The 20,908-nt window shown below is 37.7% G+C and overlaps 2 protein-coding genes across 3 annotated transcripts; both read right to left on the bottom strand.

Moving 5' to 3' along the window:
* Window positions 1–1,555: 1,555 nt before the first annotated feature.
* LOC148843052 (arogenate dehydrogenase 2, chloroplastic-like) lies at window positions 1,556–3,080 on the bottom strand. Its single transcript, XM_088958158.1, has one exon. It carries the CDS (start codon window positions 2,852–2,854, stop codon window positions 1,748–1,750), a length of 1,107 nt encoding a protein of 368 aa, XP_088814284.1. The 5' UTR covers window positions 2,855–3,080; the 3' UTR covers window positions 1,556–1,747.
* Window positions 3,081–13,082: 10,002 nt separating this feature from the next.
* LOC148843051 (pyrophosphate-energized vacuolar membrane proton pump) lies at window positions 13,083–17,902 on the bottom strand. 2 transcript variants are annotated; one of them, XM_088958157.1, is made up of 8 exons: window positions 17,564–17,902; window positions 15,602–17,329; window positions 15,132–15,511; window positions 14,924–15,010; window positions 14,511–14,841; window positions 14,011–14,421; window positions 13,855–13,914; window positions 13,083–13,712 (listed from the first exon to the last, which is right to left on the bottom strand). In XM_088958157.1, the coding sequence occupies exons 2-8, from the start codon at window positions 16,238–16,240 to the stop codon at window positions 13,506–13,508; spliced, it is 2,115 nt and encodes a 704-aa protein (XP_088814283.1). In that variant the 5' UTR covers window positions 16,241–17,329; window positions 17,564–17,902; the 3' UTR covers window positions 13,083–13,505. The 2 variants fall into 2 exon arrangements, with proteins under 2 accessions (XP_088814283.1, XP_088814282.1); XM_088958156.1 differs by having other exon boundaries at window positions 15,602–16,176.
* Window positions 17,903–20,908: the final 3,006 nt, after the last annotated feature.

The raw sequence follows: 20,908 nt of genomic DNA, 5'->3' as shown, positions 1-20,908 counted from the left end.
ATGTCTCACCCAAAATCTTTAACTGGAAATATGTAATTGAATATATTTATTGAACATCTATCATGCCAGTACTCCAGCATAGACAAAGTAGGGTACAACCATGAGCCTATTGTGGAACGCACATCAGGATAAATTCCAGCTATCTTTAAGTTATAAACCCCACATGCCACTGATGCCACACACAATAGGAATTGGAACTTGGGACTTCAGAGAAAATACTACAAAATCCATTTCATCCCACACCCACAAATTCAATTTCTTTAGTGGACGATAGAATATGACCTCCCTGAGAATAGCAATGCCTTCTGATATGTACTCAACATGTAGTCACTTTTCTTTGATTAACTCCAGTTGAAAGGTCCATCAAGGGTTATATTTCTGGGCTCCAAAATTCTAAGACCATAAATAAAAGGGAAAAGAAAAACAATAAGAAGAGTGATGATTAACTTTTTTTAATTGTAAATCATCAAGGGTTATATTTCTGGGCTCCAAAATTCTAAGACCATAAATAAAAGGGAAAAGAAAAACAATAAGAATTGTCTTCATTCATTGACATGAAAAATGGATTATTTCATTTGAACAGAATTAATGTAGCATACCTCCCAATCTACTCACAGAAAAAATAAATAAATGACCAAAAATCCAAGTAAGACTTGTAAGAACTCAACTATTTAATGGAGGAAACTAATAACTAGTCAAAATAATTCTCTAATTATCTATTTATCAACTTGCTTTCCAAGTGTATTTATGTAAAGAATACTTGGAATCCATTTCAAAAGAAAACCACAATCTATTAATGAAGTGAACAAGAAAGGGCATCATTCAAAAAAAGGAGACAACATGAAATAAAAGGATATATATATATATACAAACAATGGAGAGGAAACGAAATGATATACTTCAAGACCATTCTGAAATGAAAATAATGAAAAATAAAGGAAAAGAAGAATAAAACAAAACGATTAGATCAAAAGCAATAAGATTTGACAAGAGCACTCCCGATTTCAAGAAAATGAGCGGCAACAATTAAATAAGGAAAAGAACTAACCATCACAAGTCCATGATGAAGACAATGATGGTGGTCAAAAAAATAAGGAAACAATTAAATAAGGAAAAGAACTAACCATCACAAGTCCATGATGAAGACAATGATGGTGGTCAAAAAAACATTGATCTGACTATAATGTAGTCATTGGTCTATACACACATACTTACCTTTTTCGTGTAAAACATAAAATACCATGAACTAGTTATGAAGAACATATGCAAAATGATTATAAATAATTTACATGCAACCATTGATCTATCTATTCTAAACACTTTTTTGTGCAAATGAAGAATTATATTTACTAGTAACACAAAACAAAGCAAAGCAGTTAGTGAGATTATCAGAAATGATTATATTCTTTCCAAATGAATACATCAAATCATAACAAAAGATTCGCTGATTCAGCAAAACCAAGTCCAGCTCCAATTCCTTAAATCATAGAGCATCCTAACCCTCAGGTTTTAAACATTAAGCCATAACATACCACAACAAATAAAAGCATATAAGTTTAATTGAATTTTGCTTCCAACTCCTAATTCTATTCCATAGTATAAACTGATTACATAATGGCAAAATAAGTTCACCATATGATTTTTGTTCATGAGAGGCTTCTACTACAAGTTCTGGGTATTCATATACCCATGAAAGCGTACAAAATGCACAACAAGTAGAAAAATTGATTTCTGTAGGGCTTAAATCTCAGCTTCTCTGTGTTGGCTTAACTGCGGTCCCATTTGGGAGTAATTTAGTAAATATTTGCTTATCCTCAGGTGCATCCAGACCCTCAGCATTCTCAAACAGTTGCTTCCTAAGAACATCATGCAGATGCCCAAAAAGCTGCTTCTTCAGTGACTCAAAAGCCATGTCTAGTCTCTCCAATTGCTCCAGTGCATTCTTATTATACATAAACAGTCCATAGTAAAGATCAAAGCTGTCCCCCTCTGTATTTTCCACCAAATTCAACAACGTGTCATACCCCTTAGTATTTATTGGTGTCGACTCCAGCCCAAACCTAGATAGAGCCCTCCCAATTGTATGAGTTATGAACTGTGACCCTGCTGCATGTCTATCATGCTCCGCACAACACATTTCAACCATGACACACCCCTCCTGTGCAAATATGTTGAGAAAATGATCGCAACGGTTTGTCCTTGATTTCTCGCTCCCAATCCTTACCTTGTCATAAACGAACTTAAGCCCTCCCCATCCATGCTTACCACTTTCTGGTCCAAACATCGGATGAGTACAAAGAATATCAAATTCGAGCGGCAAAATTTGAAGGAATAAATTTCTGGGAAACTCTTTAACCGAAAGCACATCAACAAAAAGGGTATTTCTTTTCAATCTTTGCACAGGAAAAGATCGGAGAACGGATTCCGTCGAAGTAATTGAAGTACAGAGAAGTATTACCTCCGGGTGCTCTTCACAGAGATCATCTGGGTCAGAGAAAAACACAACTCCTAATTCACGAGCCACGTCAGAGTAATTCGATCGAGAATGGACTAAAACAGTATGCCCCTGCCGGACTATAGTTTTAGCCAAGAACTGACCGAAATTGCCGAACCCAACAATGGCAATCTTGAGCTTAGTTCTCTTCTCAAAGCGGTCATTGATCTTTGCCTCGTAATCGTAGGGTTGAGCAGCATCGATTGCTCTGATTCGGAGATTAGAACCACGGACATTGACTTGTGTTCTCGGAGCGGAGAGAATTGCAAAAGGGTATCGAGAAAAGCAGTGAGAAATTGAATGAATCTTCGAAGGTAGAGTGGGTCTTCGAAAATTTGGCAATGTGGAGAACGACGCCATGGTGTAAAAGATCGACGATATATGGAGCAAAAACCAGTGTTCTTGCTCACTTCGATGACGGGATGCAGGTGTTTTTAAATCCCGCGAAACGAAGAAGAGACAGAAAGCTCTGTCGCTCCAAACGTGGAGTGTTTCGACTTTCAAGGATATATAGTGTTCTTCTCCCAAGTGGCGAAGTCTCCAACCGTTATGTCGGTACCATGGGTCACATGTTGGATCAGAGGCTGGGTTATTCTCGGGAAAAATCCAAGGCAAAATTTATGACGTCGGAAAGACATGGTAAATTTGATCAATCAGTAGAAGATTCCGTCGACGGTGGGTCTCAGTTTAAAGATTCTAAATTGATGGTAGTAGGTTTCCAGCCTCACCTCCACCCGCATGATATCATGTTCATGTGGTGGTAGCGTTGCTAATGTGGTAATTTCAAAAACAATGAAAGTATTTAGTACTGTGATGTTGTTGCTATGGTGTTGGAGTTGATCAAGATTTTTCTACTTGTAATGTTTTGAAAACATTTTTAATTGATCAATAAAAATTGTTATTTTACTTAAAAGCCTAAAACATCAAATTTGATGTTTCTCACACATACATTTTTCTAGTTGAAATAATTCGTATATATGATGTGACAATACATATTTCTCACAAATTTGTATTGGTCGACCCAAAATACAAATGCAGCACACCCCCACTATACCAAATACCCCAGCTATGTTTGGTTTTTCAAGGAAAAGGAGGGGAAAGGTAGGGAACCCTATACAAACCTTGTATAGGATTCCCTTCCATCCCTACTTTTTCCTTCAAACCAAACATGGTACCAAAAAACATTTATGGTGTAAAATGCCCTCTTGTTTGTTTAGACTAAAAATTTACCTCTTGTAAGAAAAGGAGGACAATATAGTCACATATTAATTGCTTTAGGGGTGTCAGTGGGCTGGTTTTGGGTTGAACCTTGTCCAAATAAAATCAATTTGGATGAATTGGATGGACCAATAAGACATTGAATTGGACCAGTCCAAACCTAATAGTCCCAAGTATTTATTGAATTGGATTGGACCTGGTCCATCCATAATGGATTTATATTGGGTTGAGTCGAATTAAACCAATATCTAGTCCATTCATAGAAGATAAGAATACAGGTATCAATGGATCAGGCTTGAGTTGGAATCAATCTAAATTAAAACCAATTTGAACAGATTGGACAGTCTAGGCATTGGAATAGATTAGTCCAAAATGATCCAAATATTCATTGGATTGGATTGGACCTGGTTCATCTATAATGGACTCATAAGGTTAAACCAAATCTAGTCCAATTGACATTCCTGTTTAGGATGGCATGGTTTTGGCATCAACTACAAAGAGGATCATTCCCTCTTCCCATTTTAAAGTGAATGCAAGTGACTCACCTACCACTTTGCAAGAGCAATTTGGTTGTCCTTATAGATAGGTATTAACCCAGTGGAAATAGGGGATCAGCCCTTCTGCATGATAGTGAATAAGTGGAAATAACTAAAATTAATGACTCTAATGAAGAAGGAGTAGAGTTCTATATCATAATAAAAAACCAAACCCAAAAACAAGTTGTTGAAGCAATCTTATCGAGTAATTGGGAAAATTCCTTGCAAAAAGTTCCCCAAAGCTCACTAGAAACAACTTCTTTGAACAAAAAAAGGTCATGGTACTTCTAATGATTTGGATCTATGCTTGAAATTTTTTGTTGATGGCTCATATGAACCCAAAACAGGATATGCTGCAACAGGATTGATAATGTCAAATGCTAATAACAACAATATTGGTTTTGCCTCTAGCTATCAATGGTGTGTAAGGACTAGTTGTGAGATTGAATGGTGGGCAGTTGTACAATCTCTAGAGTTTGCTCGGAATAGAAACTGTAAGTAGCTTGTTGTGTTTTTTTTATGTTGAAGTTGCCATTCAAATATAGAACATTGTGATATTTAGAGCTTATGCTAATTTAAATAAAAGTCAGCTCTCCATAATATTCTTCATGCATGGTGTAAGATAAATTAGTAAACTTACAAGAGAAAATTTTTGGAACATTTTTAACTATAATTATTTTTATCTATTTTTCGGCTTACAATTTAGACATCCAAATTAGAGTGAAAATACTTTTATTAAAAATAATTAGAGAAAAATTACTCATTTAAAAGGACTTGGACCATAAATCTCATGTCTACTAAGAAATCCCTCCAACAATTTTGATATAAATCAAATTCAGTTTTAATAAAATTAAAACTAATTATATGTTTAGGCTCAACAGTTTGGTTCCAATTGTTTTGATTAGGTACCTCAAGTTGGTCTACTCCATCTAATTGGATCTCTTGAAAGAAAAAATCCAAACAACATATAAACACTATGCACAACAAACCTTCCAGCCATACATTGAAAATGTTTTCTGCATTGAGTTTGTATCATTGCACTTCTACCAATTGTTCAACTGATACTTCAGATTTATTAGAATTCAAGATTTGTAGGAATGGAAATTTTTCTTACCTAGGTTCCTCGACCTATCAGGATGCAGATTTCCTTGGTGGGAATAGGGTAGGGATGGGGATGGAGAATGAATTCCCTACCCCCACTTTGACCCTGAGTATACATGTTAAATATATATAATATTATTATGTTATTTATGATATTATTTATATATACATATGTATATCAAAATATATTTAAAACATTTTTATATTTGAACGTTATTTTAAATAAATCTCTTGTCTTAGTACATGAAAGTAAAAGAAGAAGAAGAAGAATAGAGAGAGAGAGAGACGGAGAGAAGTGAAAGAGAGACAAAAGAATAAGGCTAGTGGTGTAAAGTAACACTTTAGCAACACCATGGGACATAGCCCTATATTCTACCTCTATATTAAACCTAACTACAACACTTTGTTTCTTATTCCTCCAAGTAACAAGATTTCCTCCCACAAAGGTATAATAGCTAGTAATAGATTTCTTGTCATCCACTGAACCAACCCGATTTTCATTAGTGTAGAGTTCAACTCTTATATACCCATGCTTCTTAAAAAGAAGCCCTGTTTAAACATTTAAGCACTCTCTCTACTACCTCTAAATGAGCAGCCTTAGGGGAATACATAAACTAACTAAGAGCATTCACAGCATAAGCAATGTCAAGCTGAGTCATAGACAAGTATAAGATCCTCCCAATAAGTCTTTGATACTATTTAACATCTTTTATAGGTTCCCCTTGACAGTCACCTAACTTGTGATTAACATCCATAGGGGTGTCAACTGGTTTTGCACCTAAGTTGTTTGTATCCTTCAACAGATTTAGGATATACTTCTTTTGGGAAATGAAGATCCACTATTTTGAGTGGACAACTTCAATTTCAAGAAACTAGGTGACTAGACAATGTATACATCTTCCTCCAAATCTCCATTTAAATAAAAAGGCATTCTTGATATCTATCGAATATGGTTCTCAATCCAAATTTGTATCTAAAGAGAGTAGAACTTTAATAGAGTTCATCTTTGCAAATGAAATAAAGGTCTCTGCAATCTACTTCGTACACTTGTGTAAATCCCTTTGCAACTAATCAGGCTTTATACCTCTCTATTGTATCATCTGCCTTATGTTTTACAAAGAACACCCATTTACATCCAATTGGTTCTTTTCCTTCAAGAAGATCCACCAACTCCCACATATCATTTTTATGTAAGGCATTTACTTCTTCTTTCATTGCATTTGTCCATTTAGAAACTGATGAAACCTCTATAAAATTCTTTGGAATGGCGACACTATCAAGGACTAAAAGAAAAGCACAAAACAAGGGTGAGATGTTCTCATAAGACAAGAAATGGACCATGGGATGATGAGTGGTACAAGATCTAACGCATTTCCTATTTACAATACAAAGGTCTATAAATCATAGATAGATTTGTCTCGTAAGGAGAAAGACACAGAATGGAGGAGGGTTAGGAAGAGGAGGTAGGAGAACATATTTCTCCTCAACCGAACTTTCCCCTTAAAGAGAAATCGAAAAGAAAGGCTCATTCTCAGAGAAGGATACATCCATAGAAATGAAGTATTTTTGGGACATTGGGTCAAAACATTGATATCCCTTTTAAGATGAATAATAACTAAGAACAATGCACGTAATAGCTTTGAGATCGAACTTTACCACGAGTAGATGACAATTTATGGACAAAACACTACCAACCAAAGACATACATGGGTATGGGAAACAATGGTGCTTTAGGGAAGAGAAGTTGATGTGGAGCCTTATATGCCAACACCCAAGAAAGCATAGGATTTGTAATGTAGGTGGCAGCCATAACAACATCCATCCAAAACCTCTTTGGTACATGCATATGTAAAAGTATCCCCTAGCCACTTCAAGGAGATGATGATTCTTCCTCTCTACAACTACAACCCTATTTTTTGAGGGTTTTGGCACACGAAATTCAATGGAGAGAACCATAAGAAGAAAAATATTTGGTAAAATCACCCTGTAAATACTCTACATTATCGAACTAGAAAATTTGGATCTCAGTCTAAAACTACGTAAAAAACCATATACTAAAAATCACATATAAGTTTAGGATCTTCTTCCCTAGAGTGTATAGGATAAACCTAAGTGTATCTGAATAAATCATCAATGAAGGTGCCCCAAACATCAAAATATACAAAGTTGAAAGGAAAATAAACTCTTATTACGTAATGGATTTGAGGTTCTACAATGCTTACTCAACTAGCAAATTTGACACTGAAATTGATCAACATACACTAATTTAAAGAACTTTGTAAGAAAAAAATTTTAAAGACTCAAAAGACATGACCTAAATGGTTGTGCCATAAAACAACTTGGCTCTTAATTATCTAACTCAAAGACCCTAAAGTCATAAGACTAGATTTATTCTCTAGCATGTACAGACCGTCAATATGCTTTCTCTATCATTCGTATTCCAAAAGGCCAGATCCTAGAAAACACAAGAATGGAGAATAAATGTTATAAAGCAATTTAAAGAATGAGTAATACCACTCATAAATAACAAACTGATAGGCAAATTTGGAACATGAAGTACATTAGAGAGAGAAGGCCAAAGGGAATAAACATTATTCATTGACCGGCTATGGAGAAGAAAGACCCCTAAGCTAATCTCACTTTATCTTTAATAGGGAAAAGGGTATAAGATTGAAACAAATTTGACTTACCAATCATATGGTTTGAAGCATCAGAATCAATGATCCAAGGAGATTTTAGAGCATCAAAGGACACATAGAAAACAGAGCCTGTGCTACCTGATGTAGATGCAAAAGAAGTTAAGAGGGTAAATCTTGAATCGACCTATCATAATGGCCTACCATACTACTCCAGATCATCACAAAAGGAATTAAGAATATCTTCATTGAGATCAAAACTAGTAGGACGATCTTGGGAGGACTCTTGTGAGGCCAAGTTTGCTAAGGTATACTTTTGATTAGGATTTTTGTTCTATTTTTATGTTGACTTCACTAATTTTTATTCCCATTTTGGTTTCCTAATCAAATTCCAATAGGTCTCTCGGGTGTGCTTGGATTTTTGCCAATGTGTGTACCACAATTTATTTTCGTCATCTACCTTTTTTTCTAACCATCGCCCTTCTTTCTAGATCTAGTGCCTCCCTTACTGCCATAGTTATTGGATCCCCCTTAAAAGCATTCGTTACTGATCTCTTGCTCTCCTTAGATTGGACTAATGCATACAAATCTTGGATAAAAGGAAGATCCTTATTTCCTAGAATTTGTACTCTAATGGTTCATATATAGGATTAAGGCCTAATGAAAAGGCAAATACACATTGTTGAGAAATCAACTACTTGTAGGCCTTGGCATTTTTGTCACTTTCCCACTCAACATTTTGATAATAATCTAATTCTTTCTAATTTGAAGTTAATGTTGAATACTATGTACATAAGCTTCTCTCTCTATTTACATGTAGAGGACTCTGCCTACAGTTGATAGATCCTGACATAATGTCTCTGTTCTAAATATATTGACTTTGCATTTTCCCATATTTCCTAGGTTGTTTCTACTCACATAAATTTCAATCACTAATGGTAACATGGATGTCAGTAGCCATGACATAATCATGCCATTCTCCTAGTCCTACTTATCATGCTTAGGTCTTAAAACTCCTCTACGCCATTCAACCACCACACAACTGAACTATTCTTGGTGTTTCTACCAAGAACCAAGTTTAAGGAACCACAAAAAAACTATTCTAGCTCAAGTCGATTTGAGAAAATTTAATTTCATAGTCCAAAAAAGGTAAGGTGGAACAAGAGAAATGGATTCAGCCTCCTTTGATCACTCTAGAACAAGTGTTTACAACAATCTAATGTTCATTGAATGAGTTAAAACATGTGCAATTGTTGTCTATCTTGGTTTCATTCCTGGAAAGGAAAACAGAGGAGGACAAATAGGTTACGATCAACAATAGAGATTAGATTCCATTGTCCTTTGATACCATCTTGTCTTGGTGCAAAAATGTAAAAGAAAATAAGAAAGGAGAGAGAGAAAGAAAAGAATAGGTTGTTGGTGCTTGCTATATTATTTATAGGGTAAAACACAAAATCCTCCCGAGTTTTCTAGCAATCATAAAAACCTCCCTTATGTTTATACTTTAGCAAAAGTCCCCCCCTGTACTCTTTAGAAAATATGCAACTTCCTTCCTTCCTAGGCAGAAAAAGCCGACCTAATGTATTTATTTTTTTAGATACCTATTTTGCCCTCCCTCCAAAACATTGTTCATTTTCTTCCTAAGAAGTAAGAACTAGAGGCCATCAGCCTTCCATCGCATACCCATGGCCATGGCTTCTCCTAAATAGAATCAATTCCCAAGAGCTTGAGACATGGTCTATCAATCTATCGCCCCCATTCCCTCTCTCCCTCTTCAAACATAGTCTATAGGAAAAATGAAAGTTTGCAAGCTGGGGTTGCTTTATAGGAAAAACGAAAGGTTGCAATTGGGTTGCAACTTGTTACAGTATTCAAATGGCCAAATGGATACTCAAGCCTAAAATAGCTAATAGTTTTGCTATATTTTTCAAGGGTCAATGATGAATACCTTCTAAGTGTAATTTCTAACCGCTTCATGATTCAGTAATGGGTTTGGCATGAGGCTTAATTTGACTAATGGGTTTACTTCGAATAATTCAGTTTTAAGAAGAAAGAAAAAAAAAAAAGAAATTTCCAATACAAAGTTGAAAGGGGATTCATCTCATGGAATTAAACAAAATCAATGGATGCCACAAGTGCTATTGGGACTCGATTAGACATCTCTCATCACTACTCCAGCTTACATAAGGTGTGCCATCGTCTTCCACCAATTCATGTTTTGTCTCCGAAATCACCCTTTTTCATGGATATTCAACTTTTACATTTTTGACAGGTATAAGCTAAATGCGTTGAGACACACTCAAGACAGACTCGTTAGCTATCGTAGATGTAGTCTTCCACTAATTATTCGTCTCTACAAGTCTAATCTTATCTGGTATTCAACTTTGGGATTATTAGCGCAAGACAAAGAGGTCGAAATGCAAGTTGTGTTAGTTAAATACCTTGAAACACACTCAAGCTGGCCCCATTGTAGCAACTGGTGAGGCTGAGATACCACCATGTTTCTCATTTTCTTTGTGTGGTGGTGGGTGTTTGTGAAATTGCAGGTGAAGAAGGAACTAACAAAAACTCGATCGAGTGGAGATGGTGCATGAGATTAGGAAGGCAAAAGAGGCAAGAGTCGAGATATAGCCAAGGCCAAAAAGAAGGCCGAGGCGGAGAGAGAGAGAGAGAGATGACAACTCTGGTTCTCTGTTATTGGGAAGAAAATGAACAGTGTTTTGGAGGAAAGTTTAATAAATCTACATCTAAATAGATATGCATAAGGGCAAAATAGGCATTTTAAAAAATCAAACACATTATTTCGACTTTTTTGTCTAGGAAGGGTGGTAGTTGCATATTTTCTAAAAAGTACAAGGGAGGTTTTTGCTAAAGTATAAACATAGAGGAGGCTTTTATGATTGTCATAAAACTTAGGGGAGGTTTTTGTATTTTACCCTTATTATATGTAGAGCAACCATTACATAAAACATAAAAACAAAAATGCCCTTAATGCACATAAACCGAAGATTGCATCAAAATCTATTTTTCTAAAAATAGATTTTAATTTAAAATTTTGGGGATTCAAGTCCCTCACGGGGATGGGTGCTCCATTAGGGATTGGGGATGGAGGGTCATTTTTGTCCCCTACAAGAATTAGGGTCAGGGATGGGGAGTATGGTCCTTACCCTCAAACCCACGTTGTTGCCATTCTTATTCGAATAACTAAGGTGGTGTTCGGCACTGTGTTCATCCCATGGATGGGATCGGTCCATGCTATATCATGGAACGGTCCTATCCACATCCCAAATTCTCATCCACAGCAAAAACTCGTGGTTAGGGCCCGTCTACACTATTTTTTATCCCCTGCTTCACACTCTCCCTAAAAGGCTGAAACCCTATTGTTTGTTTCACATTTTAATATTTGTCAATAAAATATTAATTATTTTACTTCATTTTTAATAATTTTTTAAATTTTTAATGTTTTTATCAATAAAATAATATTTTTAAATATTTAAAATATATTTTTAAAAAATTTTAATTATTTTACTATTGTTTTTATAAAAAATTAATATTTATTGGTTAATATTAATTCATTGATACATTTTTCAATATATTTATCATATAAAATGTAAAAAATAGATATTTATGATTAACTGTGTAGATCAAGGTTTTCAAACCACCGTTGACCCATACGGTCAGATCATTCAGCCCGAGAACCGTCTAGGCAAGCGGTTTCGATTTACCCCAAACCCAATTTTTGGCCAAAAACCATTGAAAAAGTCAACAACCCATTGACCCAAGTGGTCGAACCGTCACCCCGTTTAACGGTTTTTGACTTTTTTATTTTTATTTTTTTTATTTTTTAATTTATTTGTCATAATGGGCCATCTATTCGAACCGGACGATCGAACCATTGACTTGGAAACCAGTGGCCAGAACGATTTCGTTTCTGAGTCATTTTTTAAAACATCAGTATAAATCATTCATAAATATATGAGGTACATGGAATCAAAAATTGTGGTGTGAACCAGTCCACACCACATCTACGAAACGCCACTGTGAGTGTAGACTAGTCCAGTCCAACAGTTTGTCCACAGTTCAGAATAGCTGTGGACTATAGTGTGGTATGGATTGGTCTCTGCCATTGGGTATAGTGTAGACTAGTCCACACTCACAAGGTATAGACTAGTGTAGACAAAGTACAAATTCATCCACACTACAGAACACCCCCTAAGCTAATATTGCCTGAAAGCTTGGTCAAGGCAATGAAAAAACAAAAATGATTCACGTTTGATATTCAGAATTTACACTTCCACACTTATGCATCAATGCAAAAAAAAGAAAAAAAAAAAAAAAAAAAAAGAACATTGCAAACAAATTCTGACCTATGGTTGCATTTGGTTGTAGTGCAAATCTTGACCAGATGCAAAATTTATACCCAATTCAATATTGCTTTCGCTTTTTCTTTTTTTGTTTCAGCATGAAAGGGGTACAAATACAAATATGTGGAGTGCAAAATTATGTATTTTTTTATGAATTTGTACTTGTACTTCTTCCAAATTGAGCCTTAATAATTAGGGAAATGTACAGAAACACACAATGCAGAATTTTGAATTCCAACCCCCCCTACAACTAGCCTTAATAATTAGGGTCAAGATGCATTCCCCCTGTACTTTGGGCCTAGTAAATTCTGATCTGGGCTGATTGGTACTTCTCCCTAATAATTATGATTTTCATTTTTTATCTCATACAAAATTTGTAGTCTTTTTTTATCCGATACAAAAGGTGACTTCAATTCCTTCTCGTATGAAATAGGAATCATGGACCTACAATATCTACATAGACATGATCTAAGCCATCAATCTTCCCGGATCAATAGCGTTAAAAAATTCCTTCAAGAGGTGCACCAAAAGACATCGAATCATACTGGATACTTGGGTTTTCATGTGCGTGGGAGATAAACAAGTTACCCCAATTTTCCAATTGGGAAAACAATCAAGAGTATTTAAGAGTCGATACATTCATTCGCACATCACATAGTGAACTGTGATGTGCAAGTGGAAGTGAAACATTGGCAAACACAAGTACAAAAAAATTAAGACTAATTCGCACATCTTTCCAAAATGTTCTCTCTAATATTCTAAAGTGTGAAACCAATGAGTTTACATAATTTTGGAACAGTGCATCCCTGTAAAGTTGAGGTAAATGAAACCAGACAGAACTACCCTTCCGTAATCCAGAATCTAACGTTATCATCATCATCAGCTACAGCACAACCAAAATTAGAAAGAAAAATTTTGCTCCCTCGACTCAACCCTACAAATTATGAAGTTTTAAAAATAATACCCACAACTAACACCTACAGAAACTAACGTAAAAACCCCCAAAAAGGGGAAATGGGTACGAGAAGGGGGAGAAAGGGGGGGTGAGGAGTTTAGAAACGAGAGGATGAGGTAATGAGGAGATAGACGACAATGAAGCATTAAATTAAAGAAATTGATGAATCCATCCCATTCCCATCCCGTCCGAGTTCACCTCTCAGAAGATCTTGAATATCAAACCACCATGTGTGGCAAAGAAGGGAGCAAATACGAGCGATTCTACAGCCATGAGTTTGATAAGGATGTTGAGCGATGGGCCCGATGTGTCCTTGAGTGGGTCTCCAATGGTGTCACCGATCACAGCTGCCTTGTGCGGCTCTGAGCCTTTGGGGCCAAGTGTCCTTGCATGCTCCGAAGCACCAGCCTGACCACGCAATGCCAACAAACGCAATGTTAAAAAAAAATAAAAAAATAAAAAATAAATAAAAAATAAAAACCACGTCTGAGACTGAGACATTGTATATAAATAAACAGTGTCATCTTGATAACTGCCAAAAGATTATCACCTCAATATACTTCTTTGCATTATCCCATGCACCGCCAGTATTAGATGCAGAAATAGCAATCTGTCAAACATTGCAGAAAAGATAATGAAGATTCAGAATATGAAATTCTCATTGATGAAAGATAGATAAAGCAAAGCATACGGCGCTCTGCATTACCTGTACACCAGAAACAAGAGAACCAGCAAGAACACCAGACAGAGTCTCCACGCCAAATATGACTCCGACAATGAGGGGTGTAAGCATAACCAAGGCACCCGGTGGGATCATTTCCTTGATGGAAGCATCTGTGGAGATCTTGACACAGGTGGCATAGTCAGGCTTGGCATGGCCCTCCATGAGACCTGGGATGGTGTTGAATTGCCTACGTACTTCCTCAACCATCTTCAGAGCTGCACTTCCAACACTCTTCATTGTCATGGCTGAGAACCAGTATGGAAGCATGGCACCAACAATCAGCCCAATAAAAACCTTGGGGGTCAGAACGTCTACAGTTGAAATAGATGCACGGCTCACAAAGGCCCCAAAGAGTGCCAGAGACACCAGGGCTGCTGACCCAATGGCAAAACCCTAGAAACAGGTTAACATTGAAATCAATAATATGGAATGGAAGGACGAACAAATACATGCAGAGAGAGGAAAACGGCAGGGAGATCTACCTTTCCAATTGCAGCAGTAGTGTTTCCTGCAGCATCAAGGGCGTCAGTCCTCTCTCTGATCCTGTGGCTCATTCCAGCCATCTCGGCGATGCCTCCAGCATTGTCACTGATAGGACCATATGCATCAATAGCCAGTCCAGTAGCAATGGTGCTCAACATTCCAAGAGCAGCTACTGCAATACCATACATTGCAGCAAAGCTGAAGCCAACAAAAATACAACCTGCAATTGCAAAAATTGGAATGATGACAGATTTGTATCCCAAGGCGAGTCCAAAGATAACATTAGTAGCAGCTCCAGTCCTGCAGGAGTCGGCCACATCTTGCACAGGGCTGTAAAAAGGAGGTGAAGCATGAGGATCACAAAAATGTTTGGCAGACAATGACAATACAGAAAAGGGACAGATATATATACCTGTATGCATTACTGGTGTAATATTCCGTTACAAAACCAATAATAAGTCCAGCCCATAGACCAACAGCAACACAAAGGAACAATTCCCTACAAACCAATATCAAAAGATATTTAATGTCAGCATACTCTGAATGGTAAATTTTTGCAGTCGACAAGAATGTTTCTTCTCAGTCACAAGTCACTTGCAAAAGTGGGTCCTTGAAATTACCAGTTCTTGACAACCTTCTGGGCTCCAAAATTGAAGATTGTGAAGGACGATGGGAGAGCAAGCCAGGTAACAAGTGCAATTCCAACAGTCATCAAGGCAGTGGAGATGACGAGCTGCTTTTTGAGCGCAGGTTCAATTTCCTTGACAGCCTTGATTTCAAAGAAATCAGTTGCAAAAAGGGTGGTGATCAAACAAACAATGATACCAATGGAGCTAATAAGTAAGGGATAACACATTGCGGTTAAATCATGGTTGATTCCAAAAGAAGAAATGGATGCAACAACAAGTGCAGCACAGGAGGATTCAGCATATGATCCAAAAAGATCAGAACCCATCCCAGCAATATCCCCGACATTGTCGCCAACATTGTCAGCAATGACCTGAAAGCAGATATAAATATTAGTCAGGAAGGAGCCAGAGTTGAAAAGGAATGTCAAAGAAACTATACTCAGAAATGTCACGGTACTTACAGCTGGGTTTCTTGGGTCATCCTCAGGAATGTTCCTTTCAACCTTGCCCACAAGATCAGCACCTACATCAGCAGCTTTTGTGTAGATGCCACCACCAACTCTCCCAAAGAGGGCCATGGAAGATCCACCAAGACCATAGCCTGTAATAGCCTCAAAAAGTCCTTCCCAGTCATCACCATAATAGAGCTTGAAGAGGTTGATGGCAATGTAGAGCACCAATAAACCATTTGCAGCAAGAAGAAAGCCCATGACCGCTCCAGATCTGAATGCCACAATGAAAGCCTTGCCAACACCTTTCCTTGCTTCCAGGGTTGTTCTAGCATTTGCAAAGGTGGCAATTTTCATACCAAGGAATCCAGAGATGACAGAGGTAACAGCACCAAGAATAAAGGATACAGTGCTGAATATGGCATTGGCAAGAGCAGGCTTGCAGGTTTTGTCAGGACTGTAGGTGCAAGGCTGACTTTTTGTGCTGAAGCCCTCAACAGAGCCAAGGAAGAGGAAGATGAGAATTGCAAAGGCAACCATAAACACACCAACATACTGATATTCAGTAAAAAGGAAGGAAGTAGCTCCTGTAACAACCGTCCAATCACTAAAAGTTAAACTCACTAGCTCTACAGCCAATGGCTTATACATGCAGATTATAGCTAACTACATGTTAAAAGAATGAAATGCCAAATATAATAACAGAAACCATAGATTAAAGTCTCTATATCAGTTTCTGTTGATTCAGAGCCAAATACCAAGGAGGAAAATAACCTGCCTCATTTAAAGAGAGTAATTTCAATATTACAAAACATGGGGCTTGGCTAGACAGTAATATATCATCAAATACAAGAAAAATCTGCTTTTCACTGGAAATATACAAATGTCAAATGGCAACAATTTATTCCCATCCAGACAACAAGATTGGTACAACTAGGGGACATACTAGAATGCCCCAGACCTGTGCAGCAAAGAGGGCATGGCCGGACCGAGCTGGTCAATTATTAAGAAAACCCAGTCAATTAACAGATGCAGCTAATGAGATAGATACTGTCCATATGTTACCTGATATGTAAAGATTTATTAGTGGGGCACCAACCGGTAAAGCGTATCACATCATAAAATATTATCCAGAAAATATCACGTCCAAATTATTCAACCAAGACAACACAAAAATCCAAGCAAGCTTCCACTAGAAATATGGTTCTAGATATGAAATTATTAACAGCAAAAGGAAACATAAAATAACATGAATACACTTTATGAAAATTTTTAAATGATATGATAAATGAATATACTATAAAGGAGAATAAAAGAAATACCGCACCAAGAGAAGAGAAACTCCCCATGTGACCATAGTAAGAAAAAGTCCTAAAATAAACGACGGTAAACAAGAACCAAAACGTTATAACTGGACATCTGCTATATAAATGATTTCGGAAGCACTAGTAAAAAATATAAGTACTTCCGGAATTAATAAAATACGCATAATCTGAAAAGAACAATAATATAGTACAAACAATAAGAAATCAAAACGAATGAAACAAAATTTGAGATTTTGAAAACAAATACGGATTCATAAGAAGAAAGCACCGACAATCCGCAAGCTTGAGCTAGCAAGAACCCAAAAGAAAAGAAAATACGAACTCCTCTCATCGAAGTACTTAGAACGCTAGGACCAATGAAGCTCAATGGTTAGTTTCCTCACAAAACCCCAACGTCTTCTTTTCTCCGAACATGCTGGGAATAAGAAACATACATTTCAAACTTACTACCAGAGAATCATAGATACCAGGAGATAAGAACAGTAAAATCACTTCATAAAACTTCGATCTTGCAAGTAAACTAATAACATCTAATCAAAACCACACAGATACTCACAATCATCAAAGACAATAAACTAGCAGATCTACTGAAAAAACCCAGCAAAACACTCACAGACCATTCATTCAAGATCTAAACCTAAAACCTCACCTTCAGAGATGGCACTCTGAATGTCGGCGCATTTAGTAACGACGTTGTGGTCGTTGAGACCTTCTTCCTCTTCGATCAGGTAATCGTTATACCCATTCTTACTGTTATTCGAAGAAGTCTGCCTCTCAGGCGAGAGCTTCACGCGAGAGACGAGGGACCACTGAACCAAAGCGAACACAATCCCGACTACGGCACAGACCGGAATCAAGATCTCCGTCGCGAGATCCGAGAGAATCGCCGCTCCCATGGTGATCTTGTCGGAGTATTACCGGAACACGGTGGCTTCCGCCCGAAATCGGCCGGAGAAAAGACAGAAATATACAGAAACCAGTAACCCCTCGCGAGGGTTCACGTGTGTGTGTGGCTCTTCAGTTTTCCCCTTCCGATACTTCCTCTCCTTTCGCTTCTGCGGTGCTGCCTTTATATACACGCGAGAAGACTGCAGTCGCCACTCGCCAGCCGAGTTTCTCAGTGAGAATAAAAGAGAAAGCCAGCGAAAATGAAAATAAAAAATTCGGAAAAGAAACCCGAATACGAGCATATTCGAAATTTCGGATTGCGTTTAGGGCGTATTTTTAGCGTGTCGGTATCAGTTTTCGCTTTTCCCTATTTTTCACTTTTTCTGATTCACTCTTTTTTCTGAATTTTGGCAGCTGGATGGTCATGATCAAATGAAAGCATTACATTTGGTGCTCCGGGGATTACGGTGAATTAGTTCCTTTTTGCATTTTTGGATATTTTTTTGGTATATTTTCGGGTGCGGATATGGTAGCTTGACGGAGTCATCCGAAGTCCGAACGGCTTCAGAGGCTCGTGAGTCATGATGTCGCTGGCGTTCATTGAATGGCGTGCGAGGGGCGAGGGCCAATGAGTGGATAATACGAATTTTTCTTTTTTAATTCTTTCAATTTTCTGATTTTTGTAGTTTTGCTAATTGTGGCTTTTGTCTCGTTATCTTGAAGGAACGAAGTTCGGTTAAGCGCGTGCGAGCAGCAAAGGCGAGGGTTGAGACTCGGCTTTCAAGGCGGGTTCAAGTGGGTCCCACGCTCTGAAGGCTTGCCCCCTGTTAACCCAACCCCGTGGTTAGTTTTTAACTTAACCAGGACGCGCGTCAGCGGATTAATTGAATTTCACTTCTCGGATCCCGTTTTATCGTATGAGGATAAGTTGGAAGCATCAGACACGTGTACAAAAGCTTATCGCTGTATGCGACACGCGCTTATTGGTTTCCAGGGAGACTGTTCCTTACTTCTGAATTCTGACCTTAATTTTTTTTAGCCTGTCGTCTGAAAATTAAACAACGACAGAGCAGGAGCCAAGAAATCTGGAAATACACGAGATGAAAGGCCTGGCGTAACCGCATAGCTGAATAAAAATTACTATTTAATTGTCCAAATTACCCCCAGAAATCATGAATATGCTACTCCTGTGGTCCCCATATAAATAGTTGTAGAAAATATGAAGGCAGAGAGTAAAGTAATTTGGCGTGTGGTAATAAATAAGGTGTGGGGCGTTTGGCAATCATTTTTTTGGTAAAATCTTATCCGTTTACTGAGTCCTGGTGCTAGGGTTTATCTTGTTGACCCATCTTTCCGTTTTAGGGTTTGGGGCTTTTTTGGCGCTTAATATTTAATAATTTTTTTATGGAGACGCTCAGTGGCACGTGAAACTACCATGAATGTGGGATCCGCATGGCAGGACTACTACTATGTACGGTCCCAACCTGAATGTACGGTGGCGAGAACGTGGTCTCTCTCCATCCATGGCTGGTGACTGATGTCACGGAGTTTTTCCCACCTTTTTATCGTGCTAATGTCACAGGGGATCAGTCTCTTTATCTTTGGGTCAACCAATCCGATGGATGAGGATTCTAGCAGTTTAGGGATGTGATTTTTTTTCAAACATGTTAGATATGGTTTGGTTGAGTCCGGATCTGCTTCTCACACAGAGCGCGCTTGACACCGATGTCACTGCATGTTCTGGCCGCACTTTGGGAACATCTTTTATCAAGATGGGACGTGGGTGTCATCGTGTGAAGGGATGTGAAATTAATGTGAGGCGTGCTGTGTGAGGAACAGATCGCAATTCGATTTGATTGAGTTATTGGAGAAATAATTGGCGCGGCTGTTTTCCTCGGCAATCAAGGAGAGATTCCATTGATGCTGGGGCGGTGGGGCCAGATGATTTATTAGCCCGATGTGTGGGGGTATAATTGTCATTTATGTGTCGGGCATCAGCGCTGCGGTATGCGTGTGGCGCATGTAGGACTACTCCGTAACGGATTCCTATTTATAGCTTTATAGGTCCCCCCAATGGGCACCCTGCTGCCTACTTCTAGTCTATTTAAATTTGCTCAAGGGTTTATGGATTGCTCAAGTTCTAATCTACCGGTTCGACCAGATCATTTGATAATAGACCATATCGGTTCGACCTGGTCCATCGTCCTTAGACTTGTATATATAGGGGGATGTTTGGAAGCATGGCCGTTTTTCTGAAAAATGATGCCATGCTGGATCCACCTAGGCGATTCCACAAACGCCCACATACATGATTGTTTGGTTCAAGCATTTTTCGAAAAAAATGTTAAAAAAGGGCATGCCTCATAAATCGGGACCCAACCGTTGCATGAAACATTAAATTTGGCGTTTCATGCTTCGATGAATTGTTGCCCCCAATAATTGACTGATTGGCGATTATGTGTATGAGTGTATCCTATGTGGCATTTACCTGTCAGTACATATATACGGTGATAAAAATCACCTTACCAATTTTTCTTTTTGAAAATCGGTCCCAATAAATGCCCACACTTCCAAACACCACCTAGGTATTTGTACGAAATAGGGCTAACAGTAGGTCGAGCTTATCTAATAGAATTCAACCGAAGCGTCTGGATCTACTCCTAACCGAACACTCTTCACACCGATCTCATAGTATATTTCCTCTGCACATTCAGAACATCTCCCCCTTTTTGTTTGTTATTTTTCATGGAAGATGTTCTACATAACAGGATGTGCAGTGAGAGCATATCCCAATTCTCAACTAGTGTCAGTTCTGGTTTTATGTTTTTTTTTTGATCAATAATTGGGTTGGATTGGTATTTGGTGAAACACACTACACTAATTACCCCACCCCCTCCTCAAAGTATGTTTTTGGCGTTTATAGATAGGGTGTTGTTTTGCATATTTTCACTTCAAATGTTTATTTATACTTTTTACATTTTAAATGTTTTTTTATTTTAAACATTTTTTACTCTTCACCTCATATTAATACCCATTAAAATATACTACATAAGTATTTGGTTTCAAGAAATGCTGAGGCATTGGGGGAAACAAGAATTTGACACTT

Source organism: Nelumbo lutea, chromosome 8 (assembly GCF_056320005.1).
Source record: "Nelumbo lutea isolate HS-2025 chromosome 8, American lotus-T2T, whole genome shotgun sequence".
Lineage (NCBI taxonomy): Eukaryota > Viridiplantae > Streptophyta > Magnoliopsida > Proteales > Nelumbonaceae > Nelumbo > Nelumbo lutea.
This window is presented reverse-complemented; position numbering and strand designations above follow the sequence as displayed.

What these genes read in the sequence shown, in the direction of transcription:
- LOC148843052 (XM_088958158.1), bottom strand. Translation starts at nt 2,854, where the DNA reads ATGGCGTCGTTCTCCACATTGCCAAATTTTCGAAGACCCACTCTACCT.
- LOC148843051 (XM_088958156.1), bottom strand. Translation starts at nt 17,810, where the DNA reads ATGGGAGCGGCGATTCTCTCGGATCTCGCGACGGAGATCTTGATTCCG. An exon ending in TCAGAGTGCCATCTCTGAAG is followed by an intron (nt 16,177 to 17,563) that starts GTGAGGTTTTAG and finishes CGGTTGTTACAG; the next exon opens with GAGCTACTTCCTTCCTTTTT. An exon ending in TACACCAGTAATGCATACAG is followed by an intron (nt 14,842 to 14,923) that starts GTATATATATCT and finishes TCCTTTTTACAG; the next exon opens with CCCTGTGCAAGATGTGGCCG.